Source organism: Staurois parvus, unplaced genomic scaffold (assembly GCF_062004578.1).
Source record: "Staurois parvus isolate SC_StPar_1 unplaced genomic scaffold, SC_StPar_1.0 ptg000088l, whole genome shotgun sequence".
Taxonomy (NCBI): Eukaryota; Metazoa; Chordata; class Amphibia; order Anura; family Ranidae; genus Staurois; species Staurois parvus.
Window position 1 is genome coordinate 1,690,909 of NW_028317884.1, and position 21,012 is coordinate 1,711,920.

At 41.2% G+C, this 21,012-nt stretch overlaps 1 protein-coding gene across 3 annotated transcripts in view; it reads right to left on the bottom strand.

Annotated features, from left to right (window-relative positions):
• Window positions 1-1,940: 1,940 nt before the first annotated feature.
• IKBKB (inhibitor of nuclear factor kappa B kinase subunit beta) overlaps window positions 1,941-21,012 on the bottom strand; it is an 82,071-nt gene continuing 62,999 nt past the window's right edge. Inside the window, exons 20-23 of one of the 3 annotated variants that reach the window (XM_089670251.1) lie at window positions 20,116-20,171; window positions 11,286-11,376; window positions 10,859-10,904; window positions 1,941-1,996 (exon numbers count right to left, since the gene is read on the bottom strand). In XM_089670251.1, coding sequence (XP_089526377.1) covers window positions 1,956-1,996; window positions 10,859-10,904; window positions 11,286-11,376; window positions 20,116-20,171 — 234 coding nt within the window. In that variant the 3' untranslated portion in view covers window positions 1,941-1,955. Of the gene's footprint in view, window positions 1,997-6,895; window positions 8,273-8,358; window positions 10,905-11,285; window positions 11,377-20,115; window positions 20,172-21,012 lie in introns of those variants that run through there. The other 2 variants (XM_089670250.1, XM_089670252.1) reach the window with 2 other exon arrangements.

Consider the following 21,012-nt stretch of genomic DNA (forward strand, 5'->3'; position numbering starts at 1 on the left):
CAAATGGAGCTTTCTTTTGGTGGTATTTGATCACCTGTGTGTTTTAAATTTTTTGTACTATAAACAAAAAAAGGCCGACAATTTTGAGAAACGTTTGCTATTAAACATGTCCAGTACAAAAATGTATTCTGCTACATGTGTTTGCTAAAAAAAATTCCAATACATGTAAATTAACTGAAAGTTATAGCATCTGCAAATGGCGGTATATATACTGGAATATTTTTTTTTTTATACTAGTAATGGTGGCAATCAGCAACTTATAGCAGGACTGCGGCTGGCAGTCTGACACTGAGGGGAAATAACTAATTGCCACTACCATCCCACTGACATTAATACAGTGATCAGTGCTAATAAAACTGGGCAGAAAGGTGTTAACATCTGGGGCGATCAAAGGGTTAACTGTGTGCTGTTTTACTGCAGCGTGCTGGTGCTGACGGGTGAGGTCTGTATTGTTTACATACAGACCTCTCCTCTGTCAGTGCTTTTCCAAGTGCTGGCGGGGAATCTCCAGCCGAGACCCAGTGATCAACAGCTGTAGCCGCCAATGGTGGCATGGGTAGGGCAGTGTACACGCATGTGCCCCCTAGCAGGAGAAAAACGGCTGAAAAAGCCATTTGCAAATGTGTTTACATGAGCCAAACACTTGGACTTTTATTCATTTTATTGGCCAGAATAATAATTTATTCTGGCCACTGAAATGAATAAATGCTCAAGCTCAAAACATGCCTGTAAACATGCTTAGGTGCGTCTACATGTGTTTACGTGTTTTTTAGCAGTAACATGCTCCTCTCCCGAATGCACTGGCTCTGGCTTTTTTTTTTTTCTGCCTGTGTTCATGGACACCTAGGTTAACATTGAAGCAGGGGCGGACTGACCATTTGGAAACTCGGGCACTGCCCGAGGGCCCGGGGTCAGTAGAGGGACCCATGAGATGCCCCTGGTACCTTTTTCATAGGCTTTTTTGAGTTTGGGCAAAGATACAGGGGCCCCATGATCCCTTATTGCCCAGGGGCCCCATGAGTTGTCAGTCCGCCCCTGCATTGAAGGGAGTTTAGAGACAGAAAAAAAGTCAAACGTCCTTAAAAGTGGCATTTTTGATGCCCAGTGTGCATGAGGCCTAAAGCAAACAGTTACAAATAAAAACAAAAAAAGAGATTCCTAAATTTGTAAGCTCTCATGAGCAGGACCCTCTGGACCAACCCTCCTGGATTGGGATTGTAATTGTACTGTCTCTCTTTATTTAAAAAAACCTGCAGCACAAGCTGTTGGCACAATATAAATCATGTGTAATAATAAGACTGGTACTAAATATAGTAATTGTAACTAGATATATATCATACCTGGCTGGTGCCCCTGGAATCTGGAAATCACTGTGGATACTGATGGGCACTTGAATGCACAATACATTCTCCAGGGGGTTGGGAGTTAAAGCAAAGGTTTGTTTTTTTCTTTAGCCTGAAGTTCAGCATTAACCACTTGACTGGGTTTTCCCTGCTTGACGACCAGGGCCAGGGCATTTTTTTGTGATTCAGCATTGCACTACTTTAACTGGCAACTGCTCGGTCATGCAATACTGTACACCAATCTTTGGAACCCTTGAAATAACTTTCCTGTCTCAGAGAACCCCTGCTATAAGTTACTATATTTTGTACTTTCTGTTATAAAACATATCCAATTAAAAAAATACAATTTCTTCATAAAATTAGACCAAAATGTATTCTACATGTGTGTGGTAAAAAAAAAAAATCCAAATAAGTGTATATTAATTGGTTTGTGTGAAAGTTATAGGGTCAACAAACTATGATATATATACTGGAATTTAAACTACTATGACGTTAAAAGCATAAGGGGGCACCTCTAAGTGCAGTATTAAAAAACACTTTATTAAAACCATCATTATTGCACTCACATGAGTAGACAAGAAGATAAGTCCCTTTGCACATATTGCGCATTCATCAGTGGAAACGTCTGTCTTTTATTTGGGGCTCCACATGACCTAGAATTAATAAACAGCATTTATTTGCCCGTAGGACCAAGAGGGGATTGTCCATCCCGAATCTTCAGGCTTACTATTTAGTGGATAACATTGCTTCCCTAGCCCATTTTCACGCATCTTGCAATATTCCCCTGTGTGCTACTGTAGATCTGATGGACTCCCACCCGACACCACTTTCTTCTTTACCGTGACTTCCACCCTATTCATCACCCTTCACCTCTTAGTCTGATGTTGGCACGCACACTTCGACTTTGGGATTCTATTAAATTTTCCGCTAGTCTCATGTCTGCCCATCTACCTTTGCTGCGTTTGCTCCACAACCCATTATGTCTCCTGGGTGTTGGTAACCCCGGACAGTTCGCATGGTGGCTGGCTCATGGTTTCCATGATGTGCATTCTTTGCTCTCTACCACCCGAATACTCACCTTTGAGACTCTGCGTTCCTCTTATGATATCCCGCTGCGGGAGCACTTTGGCTACCCTCAACTCTGCCACTTCATTAATACAAGCACATTCGGGACGCTATAGGCTGACCCCCTTTGAAACTCTTTGCAGAAATATACCCCATGCTTGATTTCTCTTGTCTACTCTGCGATTATCTCTCACAGAACACCCAAGGTTCATTCTTATCATCAGCAGTGGCAGTTGGAACTAGGGGGATGTCTAGAACAGCAAGACTGGCGGATCATGACCTAAGCATTGTCAAAATGTTCCAGGAATGTTATCATTTTAGAAAATACCTATAAAGTCCACTATAGATGGTATTACACGCCTGCCCATGTGGACCATTTTATCCCCTCATACTCCCTGACTTGTTTTTGGGGTTGTCAACAAATAGGCACCATGGCTCATATTTGGTGGACTTGCCCCAAGGCTTGCAGATTGTGGATAAGGGTTTATGCCCTTCTTCGCACTATGTTTCATACAAACATTGCAACTTGGAAGACCCCCCCCTCCTCAGCTTCGAGGCAGTCAAGAATCGGATGAATTTTATAATGGTTAATGAGAAACTGACGGCTATGCTGTTAGACCAGCAATGGGCAAACTACGGCCCGGCGGACCTTTTAATCCGGCCCGCGGAGCTAGGCTCCCGCTAGGCTCCTCTCACAGTCCGCCCTGAAGACCGGTGTAGCATGAAAATCTGTCTCCTATGAGGATCTGTCCCCCTCGACGTATCTGCGCATGTGCCGGAGATCGCCGATCGGCTGCTAATGCCTGAAACTGGCACATGCGCAGATACGTCGAGGGGGACAGATCCTCATAGGAGACGGATTTTCATGCTACACCGGAACGGCGCGGGAACACGGCGAGAGGAACGCGCGGAGCAAAGGTAAGTAAATTGACACGGGGACTTAATATGGGGGATGAATTACTATAGGGGGGATGAATTACTATGGGGGATGAATTACTATATGGGGGATGAATTACTATGGGGGATGAATTACTATGGGGGATGAATTACTATATGGGGGATGAATTACTATATGGGGGATTAATTACTATGCTTACTATGGGGGAATATTACTATACTTACTATGGATGACACATACACACCATTCATCTACTCTTGGTCCGGCCCTCGGGTCCAATCTATGAACCCATTGCGGCCCTCAAGTCAAAAAGTTTGCCCACCCCTGTGTTAGACACTCACTTGAAGTTTCTGCAGATCTGGGGTCCCTGGCTTAATATAGCCCATCTAGGTTTGACCAGACCTTTTTATCGATATAGGATTTTTCTTGTACAATCAATCCCATGGAGCCTTTTCTTTGTCTTATCTTTCTTTTCTCCCGTTCTCTTTTCTGTTCTGTTGGTTTTCATGATATTTGCGCTGATGGTAATTTTCTCTAAAGAACTATACCAGCAATATTATATGTGCCTGTTGAAATCCCTTGGGAGTCCTGGATGTGAAGTACCAATATGCATACAGTGAGGTTCTGTGTTCCATTTTCCCTGCTTTCTGCATGCGGACTTTGTGATAGTTTCTGGCCTTTGCTTACTGATTCATTGGTCTTTATTGTCTGCTGTTTATGCAAATTATTGTGTTTTCAGTCATCTCTTCATGTACTGCACGTGTACTGTTTATTTCTTCATCTATACTTCAGCGCATTTATTGTACTCTTCATCAGAAAATTTGTATGTTTTATTTATGTATGTCAGTGATTTTGTCTATGACTGTTTCTCTGATACTGTCTAATCTATAATACAATTAATTGCAAAAGAAAATAAATAAAACTGGAAAAAAAACACTCATCTGCATTCTACTGTACTGAAGATCATTTAGAAGTACATTACATTGCCAAAAATATTGGGCCACCCCTCCAAATCATTGGATTCAGTTCATCTCCATGGCCACAGGTGTATAAAATCAAGTACCTAGGCATGCAGACTGCTTCTACAAACATTTGTGAAAGAATTGGTCGCTCTCAGGAGCTCTGTGAATCCAAGCGCGGTACTGAGATAGGTTGCCACCTGTTCAAGTCCATCCATTATATTTCCTTGCTACTTAATATTCCACGGTCAATTGTTAGTGGTATTATAACAAAGTAGAAGCAACTGGGAACAACAGCAACTCAGCCAAGAAGTGATAGGCCATGTAAAATGACAGAGCGGGGTCAGCGCGTGCTGAAGTACACAGAGCGCAAAAGTCGCCATCTGTCTGTATAGTCAATAGCTACAGAACTCCAAACTTCGTGTGGCCTTCAGGTTAGCGCAAGTGTATAGAGAGTTTCATGGAATTGGTTTCCATGGCCGAGCAGCTGCATTCAAGTCTTACATAACCAAGTGCAATGCAAAGGGTCGGATGCAGTGCTGTGAAGCACTCCGCCACTGGATCCTAGAGCAGTGGAGACGTGTTCTCTGGAGTGATGAATTGTCCGCAGAGGTTGAAGGGGTGGGGGAGTCAGCCTGTCAGTGCTCAGACCATACGCATCAACATTTTTTGGTCATATGCCTTATTATTATCATACTTACTATGTCAATTTTTTCATGTGAAATCCAGATAATGGTTTAGAAAATAAGCGGACTATGTCCTAAATTTACTTCATGACCTAGATTTCTATACTACAGCTCTCTCTGGCACTATCCCTCCTATTCCCACATCTTACACCCATTTCATCTGGGTTTTCAATAACCCTTCCTTGGTGCTGGGACTATAGCATGTGTGGCATCACCCTGGACAACCATAACATTCTCTTCTATTTTTCTCTTCGATAGTGGTGAGGCTCTCTCCTTTTATTGTTTTTGTTTTATCGTGTGTATTGATTCGTGTTATTACTGCAATTAAAGATTTATAAATTTTTCTTATTACAAGCCGCAGTTTGACCTCTTTTGGACCCGCTTGACTTAGGCATCTTGTGCCTCTGTCATTGTTTTCTCTTTTTCCTTCAGACCATACGCAACAACTCTGCATCAAATTGGTCTGCATGGCTGTCGTCCCAGAAGAAAGCCTCTTCTAAAGATGATGCACAAGAAAGCCCACAAACAGTTTGCTGAAGACAAGCAGACTAAGGACATGGATTACTGAAACCATGTCCTGTGGTGTGATGAGACCAAGATAAACTTATTTGGTTCAGATGGTGTCAAGCATGTATGGCGGCAACCAGGTGAGGAGTACAAAGAAAATTGTGTCTTGCCTACAGTCAAGCATGGTGGTGGGAGTGTCATGGTCTGGGGCTGCATGCTTGCTGCTGGCACTGGGGAGCTACAGTTCATTGAGGGAACCATGACTGCCAACATGTACTGTGACATACTGAAGCAGAGCATGATCCCCTCCCTTCGGAGACTGAGCCGCAGGGCAGTATTCCAATATGATAACGACCCCAAATACACCTCCAAGACAACCACTGCCTTGCTAAAGAAGCTGAGGGTAAAGGTGATGGACTGGCCAAGCATATCTACAGACCTATACCCTATTTAGCTTCCTCAAATGGAAGGTGGAGGAGCGCAAAGTCTCTAACATACACCAACTCCGTGATGTCATCATGGAGGAGTCGAAGAGGACTCCAGTTGCAACCTGTGAAGCTCTGGTGAACTCCATGCCCAAGTGCTGGAAAATAATGGTGGCCACACAAAATATTGACACTTTGGGCCCAATTTGGACATTTTCACTTAGGGGTGTACTCACTTTTGTTGCCAGCGGCTTAGACATTAATGGCTGTGTGTTGAGTTATTTTGAGGGGACAGCAAATTTACACTTATACAAGCTATACACTCACTATTTTACATTGTAGCAAAGTGTCATTTCTTCAATGTTGTCACATGAAAAGATAGAATAAAATATTTACAAAAATGTGAGGGGTGTACACACTTCTGTGAGATACTGTAAATGGCCTACACCTATAGCAAGGGCTCTATTCAACTTTGGCCAAAGCTGCACATTTTGTTTTTATCTACAGCCACCCCTTCCCTTCATAGGCAGTTTAATTTGTTAAAGGTGAACAAATCCTTTAAAGAGGTTTATACTGTACATGTTTACGGTTTTCTGAGTATCACTCAAAAATCAAACCAAACAGGCCATCTGACCTGGTACATCAGCACAGAACGAGCTTTACTGGATTCTTTAAACACCTTAACGTGTTTTTTTTTTTTTTTTTTTTCTTTTTTTTTTTTTTTTAGGGGGTTTTAGGTACAATTGTCATTTAACACAGGTGCAAGATGTTCTTAAAAACGGTGTCAGCATTGGAAGATTTCCCCCCTATTCCTGTTCTGGTGACAACTAAAATGTGGGGATTCTCATAACTTTTTGTCCCACTGATAAATGGTCACTAAGAAAAATAAAAAGTGTGAATCTCCTTTGTGCTATCCACACCATTAGTGTCAAGCTGTTGCTAGTAAATGGCTGTCAGTTTCCAATACTGACTGCTGGACACACGGAACGCAGACAGAATTAAAACATGGTGCTTTTCAGATACCACATGCCATGTATTATATGGCTGTTTAATGCTCACAGAGAAATACTATGGTGATTTTCATTTTAAATCAGAGAATGAAAAGCCAAAGGTCTCAATCAAAATAGGAATAGAGACCTGACCCACAATGGTTCTGAACACGTTGGTGTAGGAAGGAAAGGATTCCATCAAATGAAGAATATCCCAGGCTAGAAGCCCTCAGCCTCATACCAGGTGAAGTATGCATTTTAAATATGATGGCAGACCTTACAAGACATAGACATCTTAGCTTTTAACACCATGGGAATCAGATTCAGAGATGCCAGTCTCTCAGATCCTGGCTTTAATAGTCATGCCCTTAAGCCACCGACTGTGAAGCAGGATGGCGAATTGGCCCTTGAGACAGAAAATCCATACATACGGAAAAAGCCCATGGGGTGTCCGCCAAGAATTGTATCAGGTCAGGGTACCACATCTACCTAGGCCAGTGTAGAGCTATGAGAATTATCAGAATACCATCCATTTGATCCTGCAAAGCAGGCAAGGAAGAAGTCTGAAGGGGGAAAGGCAAACATCAGGTTTCCTGTGAGTCATCAGAACATCCATTGCTTCCACTAGATGATCCCTGTACCTAGAGACAAACCTGTCCAGTTTGTTGAATCTAGAAGCCATGAGGTCCACATCTGGCATCTACTAGCTGTGACAAGTTCTAGAAAACTGCCAGGTTTAGGGACCACTCCTCTGGGTCCAGATGCCTCATACTGAAGAAGACAGTCTACCAATTGTCCACATCTGGGATGTAAATTGTTGACAAGGCAGGACCATGAACCTCATGTTAGGACAGGATCTTTTACTGCTCTTGTTATGGCCATACTTCTGATTCATCCATGATGGTTGATCTCTGCCACAGCTGTAGTGGTATCTAATTCAACATCGGATGACCCTCCAGTCAGGTAGTCCAACGCTGCAAGAACAGGCAAATCACCTGAAGTTCCACGATGTTGATGGAGAGATAAGATTCCTCCAATATTCCACTTCCCCTGCACCAACAGGGTGCCCAGGACGCTTTCCCAACCCAAGAGACTGGCATCCATTGTGAGGATCTTCCAAAAGAAGCGATGGAAGGAATTTCACCTCTAGAGCTAGATTTCTGAGCCATCAAGCTTGGTTTTAGACTTCGAGGATGCAGAACTGGGGTGAAAAAAAACACTTTTTGATCTCCAGCAAGGTTTGAGTTCTCGCAGAAAAAAATGGTACACTTGTTACCAGTAGCATCCATAGTAGACTCAGAAAAACAATGGGCTCCATTCAAATTCCTCTCCCGCCTATGACTGGCAGTGCACTTTGGCAGCTTCCTGGTGGGATAGCTCAGGTGGGTTCAGACTAATCTCTGAGATCAAGTAAGAATGTGATATATGAACATTATGATAAGGTACAGTTTACAGTCAAAATCAATATTTATATAAACGACACAAGCACATATTAAATCAGTTTAATTATCAGTAATAAAACACTGTAGTGCACTTTGTCACTACACAGCATAAAGGCAATAATATTATATTATTATTAAAATGCATTTAGTTAAAGACAAAACAGTTTTTTTTACATAAAACATGGAAAAATATACATTTATAAAATAAAATATACTGTAAATTCCAAGTACAAAAATATTTAACATTTCTTATTTCCTGAATATAACCAACTTTTGCAGTTAAAATGCTTTCAGTGGTTGAATTCTAAAGCATCATAAGGTTTGACTCTAAGGAAATCAGTAGTGAAAGAATATGGAGGTTGACAATGCTATCCTTTTCTGTCTGAAAATACTAGTTGCCTGGCCATTATGGTGATCCAGAGGCTTCAAAAACTTCTGAGGCACAGACACACAAGTATTCTGGTCAGTTGTCCAAACTTCAATCTGATCCTTTAAATCTAATGGTTTACTCTCCAGGTCAGTCATAGAGCCCAATTCTAAGTGTGGATATACATACCTTACAGTGACATCACAGGTCTTCTTTATACTTAGTGGTGAGATTCCAACTGCTACATAGAGCAGCACCATATAATGACATAATGCCACTCTCTGCAGCATAAACCTGTGACTCCAGGATATGGGGCAGGCCCTTGACACTCTGGGCTCACAGAAGTGGGTTGCATGACACTGGGCGTCATTGAAACTAGGAGAAGTAACACTGGATTGGAGTTTTTGGGGGGTGAAAGTGCCAGAGATAAGGTGGGTATTGCAGTTGGAGTTTGTTTTTTTTCTTTTTTTTTTTTTTCCAACTTTAACTGGCACTGATCAACGTAATTTTTGCCATGCTAACAAAGCCAATGTAGCCAGGTAACTAGTACTCTTAATAGGAATGTCATCATTGGCAGCCCCTTCTTTCAGTATTGGTTTCAATATAAAAGCATCTTAAAATCAAATAACCATACTGCACTACCTGTTTACAGTCTGCATGTGGCAATTTACAAATCTGCACACTCAAATAAAAAACACAACGCTAACTTACATGTACATAAAGTCAAAATGTATTAGATGGCTTGCTAACATCTCTTCTTTGGAAGGCTGCAGTTCCATGTTATGATGCGGACTTTGTGGGACTCTATGGGCATATCTCTGCACCCATGTTCCCAGTACCTCCTATCTGCTAGTAAGTCTCAGTGTTTGATTATTTAAACATTCACCTATTTTCCATGACAATGAAGACAGCTGGAGGCACAGGAACTCCAGTCAACCCTTCTATGTTTGGTGGATAGACAGAACTGGGAATTGTGAAGAGGAGAACTCACCACTGGCATGTTCAAAAAGAATATGAATTGTCAAAGCACTGGCCTCCTACCACAACTGTTCTGTCAATTCATGGTGAACTGATCTTTGCATTTAAGGAGTAGTCACAACATCACCATTAGTATTCGGTCACACTGAATCCAAGTTTGAAATCATGTGACTTCACTTGAAGTCGCACAATTTCAAAGTCAGATGTCTGTGTGACTTGGAAAACATTTGTATGACTTCATGCACAGATCTCTGTGCAAATCGCACCTGAACTTGCAAAAAGTAACACATTAACTAGTTTTGTAATGGGAGTTGGAGTCACGCCAATTTGACAGCTTTCATTGCAGACAATAAGGTGCAACTTGTCATGCGATTTGAAACTATCATATCGCATGACAAGTCACACCAGTGTGACTGGGGACGTATTGTGGAAGGCACATCTAGTGACACGTGTAGAATATATTTAATATTATACATAGCCATTCTGTGTTCTGAATGTCCCAGAGAATCAGTAGAGGCTATTGACATCACTACGGAACTGGATACAAAGTGAAACAGGCGTGCCTGGAACTGCGTGCACTATTGTATTCAAAGAAGAATTAATAATATTTGGAGGCATAAGGCACATCCAGCATTATAGGTGTAAAAGTTAGGGTTTACAGTTATTGTCAGGCTATGCTTTTTATTTGGACAGAGCAGGGAAGACCCCATCAGCAAGATTTACCCTCACTTTTTATTTCTGTGGCTCTACAAGAGCATAGAGGTGAGTATGTGTGTGTGTTTTTTTGTTTGTTTGCAACCTCAAACTTCTCCTTTAAGAATTAGTTTTAGGGATTGGGTTGGGGAGTAAGCTTTAGGGTCAGCCATAAAAGGCAATGGGATTTTTTTTTTTCTTTTCTAGCAATGCAAACCCTGTGGCAAACATTGCCACTGTCAGGTTCTAAGCGCTAAACTCTAATGTAAGAAAAGGCTTCTTAGTATAAAAACCAGCCTAGGTTGGCCATTGCAATTCATCAGCTTTTTACTTTCTTTGTCTTTGACATGATGGTATAAGCCGATTGGTTTTTGAGGAACGGTCTAAACCTTAGATCTAAATGCCTGCCTCCACTGTCTAAGGGAGACCTGTACATGATACAAGTATCTGCTTATAATCCTTTGTTGTTGCTGGAGAGCCTCACGTTGCGGTGATTTGATACCCACCTCCTGCTTCCTCTTCCTGTGGAGGCAGCCAAGACCAATCAAAAGACTGAAAAAAAATAAATAGATAGATGAACAATGCAGAACAAAATGCATTCCATGTGTGATCAGAAGATACAAAGCATGGGACTGGGGGAGGGGAACCAGATGTGGGATCCAGGCTGTGTACTGTTGGCCATGTTATGCAAGAGTTCAGAAAGATAGTGGAAAGTCTGAGCATATTTCAACAAAGCATACAGAGCAGAAGTATCACTGTCACTAAAGATTATGCCTATCATTACCCTCGTTGGCAGAGTAGCAAGCATGTACAAAACACCCATTTAAGTATGCTACAATTTTCGTGGTTGGAATTAAAAATGACAATTATACCTTTATTAATCACCATGACAGGCAATGCTATGCCTGCACTTCCACTGCAGACAGTACTCACCATGAGACTGGAGTCTGGCTCTGTCATTAAACTTTTCACAGAAGACTCCAGGTCCCCACACAGCCTATGGGACTCTGAAAGAAGATCCTCACTGTGGGCAAATACACAAAAAAGCATTAAAAAAAAAAACTCCTTACAGCCATTTACTGATTTAAATAAGGATCTAGAGCCCCTTACATATGGTGTGTATTAAAGTGTACACCTTTGGAGGGCCATGTTTACCTTTATGGGGATGCACATATGAATCTGGGGAGGCACCAGGCCTCTGGATGCCCCCCTACACCCTAGAAGCCCAGTTAAGTCAGCTAGTTGGTGTTCGACTGTAAAACATTTTCCATATCAGACATTTCCATTTGGTTATAAATAAACCATCTCATCACTGAGGAATGTGATCTTAAAAACCAGTGTTGAACAGTATCACCCCACAGGAGGTATCCTATTTTGCATTCAAACACCCTCAAAGAGTCCTGATTATTTGGAAAAATTGGACAAAAGACCATCCAGTGGTTGGATGAACACCTAGCTGAGGTGTGTCAACGTGGGTGGCACTTTAGTATGCTTGTAAAAGGGCAATCTGCAATTTGTTTCCTCTCTCTGTGCCCCAGCCAAGACACAGAACATAAAGAGGTATTAATCTCACTTTTTTTAAATTGCTGACTAGTAGAGCTTTTATGACAGAAGAAACCCTATCAGTATAGCATACTAGCAGATTATGGCATTAACCTGCAGGGGGTATGATTAAAAAACTATTACACAGAGTTTACTACTGCTTTAAGAGGACTGACAGTTTGTGTAATGTAACATCTCTTCTATTTTTATTATTACATTTAGATCTATTTATGTACTTGTTCTTGACTTTCTCTCTTTGTAGTTAAACAAAACCTTTGCTTTTTTAACACTGATTTATCACTAATAATATTATCAGGAGATCTAACAGTTCAGCCTAAGTGGAACTGCACTACATCTGAGCACCACAAACCAAACATTCTATTTATTTAATTGTTATTATTCAAAGCAAACTCACCCATCCATCCATGTCTCCATGCTTTATTCTGCTGAAAAATCATTTTAAAAAACACCCCTAGCATTTGTCAGTGGCCATCTTGAGTAAGGGCAGATGATTCATGTAGCATTTACTTCCTGGAATCCATATGCCCTTGGCTCAGGCATTGGCTGAGCTAAAAACCCTCCCTCCCCTCCTGAAGACTGCTGGGATGTATGACATAATTTGCCTAGGTACAGAAACCAAGAAGTAAATGAAGAAATGTAAAAAAAAAAGCTACTAATGCTAGCAGCAGAAGGATTAAAAATAGTCCATGTTGATAGAGAGAGTGAAGTTCCACTTGAATTCAGGGGCATACACAATTGAAGAAATATTTCAGCTGGTAAATTAGCCCTGTCATATTGTTAAGTACTGTTTCTTTTTTTTTTTTTTTAATTTAAATATTTATTAAATTTTTCATGTTAATACAAAAACCCATAAAGGGGAAAAAATTCTCATACAAATAGACATTTATAACATTTCTACCTTTCCCTTACTAAAAACTCTTTTCTTTCCCATCCCACTACCCCCCCTTTCCGCCCCTTATCCCCCCACCTCCTCCTCCTCTGCAGACTCTAGCCCATTCTACTCTCTTGAGGCTTATTAATTTTTTACTAACATCCTAGTTCATGTTTTCCTATATTTTTCTTTCAATCCTGCTCTTTCCCACTTTTCCCATCTCCTAAAATAAACTCTCATCCTATCTTCCTGCATATGGTATGCTCTTTCCATTCTACCTATCTGGTTTACTCTGTTAATCCAGTCTTCCTCCTTCGGTACCTCAGATTTCAGCCAAAACTTGGGTATCAACCCCTTCGTCGCATTCAAGAAGTACCATATACCTGAATCTTTATATTTATTTACAGATGTCTCCACATTGTGTAGGAGGCACGTCATTGGGTCTAACCCTATGTCAATTTCAGTTATATCTTCAATCAATTTGACTATTATCTTCCAAAAAGCTTGGATTTTCGGACATTCCCACCATATGTGAAACACCGTGCCTATCCCTCCACATCCTCTCCAACACAAATTTGAATTTGAATTTTCCCCACTCATCTTGTGCTCTACACGCGGTGTAATGTGCAAACGTGTCACACACTTATAATTAACCTCAACCTCTCTCATACTAACATTATCGTGTATCAATCTAAACATCTTTCTCTGTCTATCCTCATCAATCCCAACTCCCATATCTCTTTCCCATTTTGTTATAAAGATTAACTTTGTGTTTGTGTCTAATTCTGTGAGTATTCTATACACTTTTGAAATACTGTACTTCCCATCCCTTCGTGTCTCTAACAACCTTTCAAACATATTCCACTCCTGTTTTGATCTCAGGGGTTTCGGTAAATTTCCAATAAAACATTTCAATTGATGATATTTCCACTCATCTATTCTAATAAAAATATCTCCCTTCTTCTCTATTAAATCTTTTAGTGATCTCAATTCCCCCTCCACCAAAACATCTCTCAGTTGGGTATCCTCCTTTCTAAACCATCTCCCTGATATCTTAATCTTTCCCGGGGGAAAGTACTCAGTGTTTGTGAGAGGCATTAATATAGAATTAAAATCCCATTTCATACTTTTGTGTAAATTATCCCATACCCTGAAGACATTTAAAGTGTAGGTACTTGTGCTTTCTTTAATTCCCCTGAACTGTGGTGGAACCCATATCATCTGACTCAATCTAATGCCACTAAGATCATTTTCAATTGTTACCCAGCTTTTCCCCTTATGGTTAAATGTCCAGTCATATATTTTTGCTAAAACCACTGCTTTATAATATCTCTTGACATCTGGTAGACCCAATCCCCCTTTCTCTTTAGTCCTACTCAATGTTTCATATGCTATTCTAGGTTTTTTATTCTTCCATATGTATCTTGTTAGTATTTTTTTCATTATCTTGAAGAAGGCTTCTGGAATTTTAATCGGTACCATTTGAAATCTATACAGTATTTTAGGCATGATTACCATTTTGACTAGGTTTATACGTCCTATCCAGGATGGGTTTCCTCCTTCTAGTCTTTTTAAATCTTCTCTGATCTCATTTATCAAAGAGATATAGTTTAATCTATACAAATGCTTAGATGAGGCAGTGAGTTTTATTCCTAGGCATTTTATCTCTTTTTCTCTCCATATAAAAGGGGAATTCTTTTTGTAGTTTTTCTTTTTCATTCTTTGATATATTAATATTCAAGATCTCTGTTTTCGTTGGATTAATTTTTAAATTTGATAGTTCACCGTACTCCTTCAGAATCTTCATTATATTTGGGAGAGTTATTCGGGGATTCCCCACATAGAATAATAAGTCGATTAATTTTTAAATTTGATAGTTCACCGTACTCCTTCAGAATCTTCATTATATTTGGGAGAGTTTTTCGGGGATTCCCCACATAGAATAATAAGTCGTCCGCAAAGGCCGCTACTCTATGTTCTATGGATTCTATCTGAATTCCCTTTACCGATCCACTATTTCTTATTATTGACAGCAGAGGTTCGAGTGACAATACATATAGCAAAGGGGACAGTGGAAAGCCCTGTCTTGTACCATTAGACATTCCAATGGGTTCTGATCTCTCCCCATTTACCGTGATGATTGCAGTGGGCTCCCTATATAATTTACTTATCCATTCTCGCATTCTATCACCTATCCCCAGCACTTTTAAGTTGTCCATCATAAAACCCCAGTCCACTCTATCAAATGCCTTCTCTGCATCAATTGACAAGAGCACCACCGGGGCTTTCCCTTTTCTACTTTTCTGAATAAGCATCAGGGTTCTCAGGCCGTTATCTCTACCTTCTCTCCCCGGTACAAAGCCCACCTGGTCTCCATGGATCCATTCAGGCATCAGATCTCTCAACCTGTTTGCTAACACCTTTGCATACAGTTTAGTGTCTGTGTTCAATAATGAGATCGGTCTATAGCTGGAGCACTGAGATGGATCTTTTCTCTCCTTGTGAATAAGTACTACATGGGCCTGTAGGGATTCTCTCCTCACTTCCATCCCACCTCCCAGGGCATTCATACATTTCTCCAACTTGGGTAACAGTACTTCACTAAATTTCTTATAGTATTTAACTGTGTAGCCATCCGGACCTGGGCTTTCCCCCGCCCCCCTGTGCCTTTTAATGCTATTTTGATTTCTTCCTGGGAAATTTCTGCATCTAGGGTGTTCAACTGTGCTTCACTTAATTTTGGTAATCCCGCATTTTTTAGGTATGTCATCTTTTTTTCATTAATTCCCTCTTGAGCTTCTTTTAGAGGGCCTTGGGGACTAATATTATATAACTTTTTGTAATACTCCGTAAACACTTTAATAATCTCTTTATATGAGTGGACCAACTCCCCCTTTGAACTTTTTATCTTTTCTATATAGATCCTATTTTTCTTTTTGTTCAGAGCTCTCATTAGATATCTTCCTGGTCTGTCTCCCCATCTATATCTCTCGTTCAAAACCCTGTTGTATACTCTTCTCCTCATCCATCAACCTCTCTAGTTCATCTTTTTTATCCAATAACTTCTGTCTCGTATCTTTTGTTATTTTCTTCTTATGGATCTGCTCCAAGTCCAATATTTCTTTTAAAAGCCCACTGACCCTCTCTCTTCTTTCCTTTTTCTTCCTTGCTCCTGCCGCAATCAAGATTCCTCTTATGAATACCTTGTGGCTTTCCCAGACTGTAGCTATCGATACCTCCTCTGTTTCGTTCTCCTTAAAGTATACCTTAATCTCTTTCTCGATTTTCTGAACTAAATCCTCATCCAGAAGAAGAACCTCATTTAACCTCCACCCTAATCCTCCAGTCCACCTTCTTCCCCATCCCATTTTCATTACGACCGGAGCGTGATCCGAGAACGTCCTTGTCTCTATGTCAATTTTAACCAGATGATCTATGAGTTGATGATCTATTAAGATGTAATCTAATCTCGAGTATATCTCATGTGCATTAGAGAAGAAGGTATAGTCTCTGTCTTTCATATGCATTATTCTCCAGGTGTCCACTAGTTGATATTCATGCATCACTTTTTTCAAAGATCTCAGAGACCTACTCCCCTCTCTTTGCACGAAAGAGGTATTATCCTTTTGTGGGTCCATACAGAAATTTAGGTCTCCAGCTACTATCAAGCACCCTTTTTTAAATTCCATTAATTTTTTCAACAAACCTTTCATATACATCTCCGGGTTTTTATTAGGGCAGTATATGTTGGCTAAAGTACACTCAATCCCCTGAAGTCTACCTTTTAAAAATAAAAACCTCCCCTCCGGGTCGGTTCTTCTATCCTCCAGCTCAAATCTCATATTCTTTGCCAAACCTATTGCAACCCCTTTTGCTCTTTTAATTGGGGAATCTGCATAGTACCATGTTGGGTAGTGTTTGGATTTCAATTTCACGTTTGCCTCTATCTCAAAATGCATCTCCTGTAAAAATACCACTGACGTAGCCCTATGATGTAACTCATTAAATAACCTAAATCTCTTCCCTGGACAACTCAGCCCGTTCACATTATAGGTTATAAACTGTATTTCTTCCATCATTCCCAATTAACTCCATCTCTCTTCCAGATTGCATGACAGAAGGGATAAAGAGGAAGAGGCAGAGTATTAACCCAATACCTCCTCCCCTCCCTCCCTCCCTCCCACCCCACTCCTATCCCCTCCTCCCATCCCACCCCCTTCCCTCCCCCCCCTCCCTTGCCTTTCCCTCCATCCCCCCTCCCAACCCCATTTTTCCCCCCTAACCTCACCCCCACCCCCCTCCCCACCACTAGGCATCTAATATACCTACTAATCATTTGTGGTTCTAAGAACCACTGTTGATTATTTTTGGGGTTTGAACTCTGTCCATGGACAGCTCCTCCTCCTTCACCCTCCTCCCCAGCTGTTCCCGTCCGTTATCTCATTCTTTCTTTACTTTTAACAATCCGTGGTTTCACCCCTAGGGAAAATCTCAGGAAAATCTCTATTTGGACAGTAATTAATTCTACTTTCTCCCTCTAACAGTCTGCCATTCCTTTTGTCTTGCTTCTCCTCCTTTATTTTCTTCTTCCCATCCAAGGATCTCCATCCTCTGCAACTCAAGTTTTTCACAAAAGTCTCTCATATCTTCTGGGAATCTCAGGTAGGCTGTTATCCCATTTTTCCATCCAATCAGACAAATTGGGGTTCCCCATCTATAGAGCACCTTCTTTTTTCTCATCTGCTCTGTCAGTGGTTTCAAAGTTCTTTTTCTCCACAAAGTTTCTGGTCCAAGGTCTGCAAAGATCTGAATATCCATTTCTCCATATTTAATCATTTTTTTTCCTTTAATCTTCCTCCAGATCTCTTCTCTGTCTCCATATCTATGTAATTGGACTATAACATCTCTTGGATTTTCCTTCCCGCCACTTTGAAACTTTCCTTTTCTCCAAACACCATCTGTTTTAATCACCTCTGATGCAGCTCTATTCAATATGGAATTTAAAATTTTACATATTTCTTTTTGTAATATTTCCCCTTCTATAGTCTCTGGGATTCCTCTCAGCCTTAGGTTGTTCTTCCTGTCCCTATTTTCTTGTACTTCCAATTTATACAGCAGCTTTATTTGCGTTTTCTCCATATTTTTTACTTTTTCCTCCAATTGAGATATATTCTGGGCCTGATGTTTTACTTTTCCTTCCATTTCCTCCACTCTGGTCAGCACCTGCCCCAGATCCTTCCGTATAGTTGCCATTTCATTCTTTATTATCTTTTCTAAGGCCTCAAACATTTCTGCCATCTTTTTATTTGGTGCTTGTAGATCACTTTCCATTTCTCTCCCATCCACTATTTCTGATATCTGCTGGTTAGTGACATCCAAGCCCAATGATAATCTAGGGCTTTTTTCCAGACTGGTATCCCCTTCTCTTTTCCCGTTTATACTTTGTGGTCTTTCTGGGGTTATATTTCCCTGCGATGTATATTTTTTAATTGTTCCTGATTGGGATCCTTTAAGACTACTTCCTTTAATGCTCTTATTCTTCATGTCTTCTATAGGGTTCTTTAATTTTTCCATATGCTATTAAATAGTATACTTCTATAATAGGGTCCCCTTTTAGCCTGTTAGGTTATCCTCTAGTTTTCCTGCTTTAATTACTAAGTTAGTCTCTCTTTCCAGATACCCTGGGAATCCCCTCCTTTCTCTTCTCTTTTGTTTTCTATTTTGTTGTGTCACATGCAACAAGTAAATACAAAGGAAACAATAACCCACAATTTTATGAGTTTTTTTTTTTCAGTTTTCAGCAGCTTCCACTCACCCAGCTCACCCCTCCTTCTCCTCGGTCTGGCTCCAGCTTGCTGTCTGTAGTTCCACTTAGATTGCTTGGGGATTCCACAGGGTCCTTTCCTTTTACTTTTCCCCCTCTTATTTCTTCTCCTCTTGGGGTATTTTTGGTTCCTGGATCAGCAGGTATTTTTTCCTTTCCCCCCCTTCGGTGCAGGCTCAGCAAGGGGGGTACTCGGAGAAGCCGCCTTGTCTCTCCCTGCCTCTTGTGAGACGCCAGCCGGCTTTCTCCTTTCCCAACACTCCTTTGCGGCTGGTCACATGGTCCCGCCGTCCTCCTGTCACCTCGGCAACCCGGCTCTCTCACTTGCCGCTGTCCGGGCAGACCTAGCCCGCATCAACAGCTCCTCTCTGTCTCTGCACCAGGGATCCACTCTGCCGTCGGTTACCCCGCTCTCCAGGTACCTCTTCGGCCGCTCATGCCTCTTTCCGTACGGGGTAGCTGGGGAGGGTCTGGACGGAGGAGTCCCGTCGGAGAGCTCCTATCGCATGCTCTCCGGCGCCGCCATGTTCAGGCTCCTCCCCCCTGTTAAGTACTGTTTCTAATACAGTTTCTGCTTATTTTAGCCATAGCATCTATAATTGACACTATATGGCAAAAAGTTTATGGATACCTGACCACTAAACCCATTCCAAAACCATGGGCAAAATAAAGAAATTGGCCTCCTCCCTTTGTGGCTATAATAATTTGGCTTGGCATTCCAAAGGTGTTCAGTAGGGTTAAGGTCAGAGTTCTGTGCAGGCCACTCAAGTTCCCCTAAACCAAACCAAGTATTATGGAGCTGGCTTTGTGCTGAATCACAGAAGGATCTTCCCCACACCGTTGCAACAAGGATGAAAACACAGTTATCTGTGCAGCACAGTGGCTCAGTGGTTAACACTTCCACTTAGCAGCACTAGGGTCCTCGGTTCGAATCTCAACCACAACACCACCTGCCTGGGATGTACATGCTCTCCCTGTGCTTGTGTGAGTTTCTGCTGGATATTACGGTTTCTTTCCGCACTCCAATGACATGCTGGTGGGTTTCTAAATTGGCCCTACTATGTGTGTGTATGAATGTGAGATCGGGACCTTAGACTGTAAGTTCCTGGAGGATTATGGACTGATGTGAATGTACAATATATGTAAAGCGCTGCGTAAATTGACAGCGCTACAAAAGTACCTGTAATAAATAAAATGATTTGCAATAAATGTCTATGCAATTTGTAGCATTAACAATACCTTCCAATGGAAAAGCCTGAACTCAATAACTTGGAGGGGAGTCTACATAATTCTGAGAAGGACTATACCTTTCTTCATCAAAGAGGCTGCCATCCAGAGGTTAGAGATGCATGGCAAAAAATTAATCTGTGCTTTTTAGTTTACAGAACAGCAGCCAAGAAAAGCCCACAAACCAGCAACTGGTATCTTTGGACCAGTTTCAAAGGACTTTCCATTCTCATTTCCCACATGCATTTTCCCCTGTTACAGACCATCACTGATATTACCTTTTCTTCACAGTCTCCTGAACAGGGGGGGTGATTCCAGGACCCCGAACTTTACTCTGAGCAGAAAAAGACAAAAGCATCATGACAGAAAAAAGTCATACTATAAACATATGAATATGACATCACATTTATAGGTCGATAATGCATTCATAATTGACAGCATATCAGATGTCTGACCAGACATTTTGCTAGTTTACTCTTTCTGTCTTACTTTTCATGCTCATGGAGGCCCCTGCATTCTGAATCAATATAATGCGTAACAGGATTACTGGCTAGTCAAAAATGTTCTATAAAAGTTTTTATCTGAACTCCAGGATACCATATAAAGAATTCCAAAACTTTAGCTCCTGCCAATATGTGTTGGCAAGGCCTCCATCTTCTATCATTTTCTACTCCCAAATCAGCTTCCCTCATCCCCTCTCCCTCTCTGTTGAGTGGCACATGGTCCCTGGATGCCGAGTTCAAAAAGGCATCAAGGCCCAGCGGGAGAGCTCATGGCTATCAACCCCAATTAGCCTGGCCCCCATATGTCTGCGAGACTCTGCTTGGAAAAGGATCGTAAAACCATAAACCAGTCCCTCGCTGAGCTTCAAAGACATTCCAGATAAGCCATAAAGCAGACATCACATTCAAAATCCACTTTCCCCTATGATTACATATCTTGGAATATGAAAGACTTACATAAAAACCAGGCATATATTCAGACCGGTCACTTTAATATAAGTCATCTGATATATTACACCCTCTAGCTGACACAAACAGGAGAGCAGAAAATGATATCTCCTTAACCATCCCAGCAGGTATGTCATATTTCATATCTAGACGTTCAGCAGATGATTCTGCGTATTAATCTACCCGTGAATAGAATGTGACATGTACCTAGGAAAAGTTATTGAC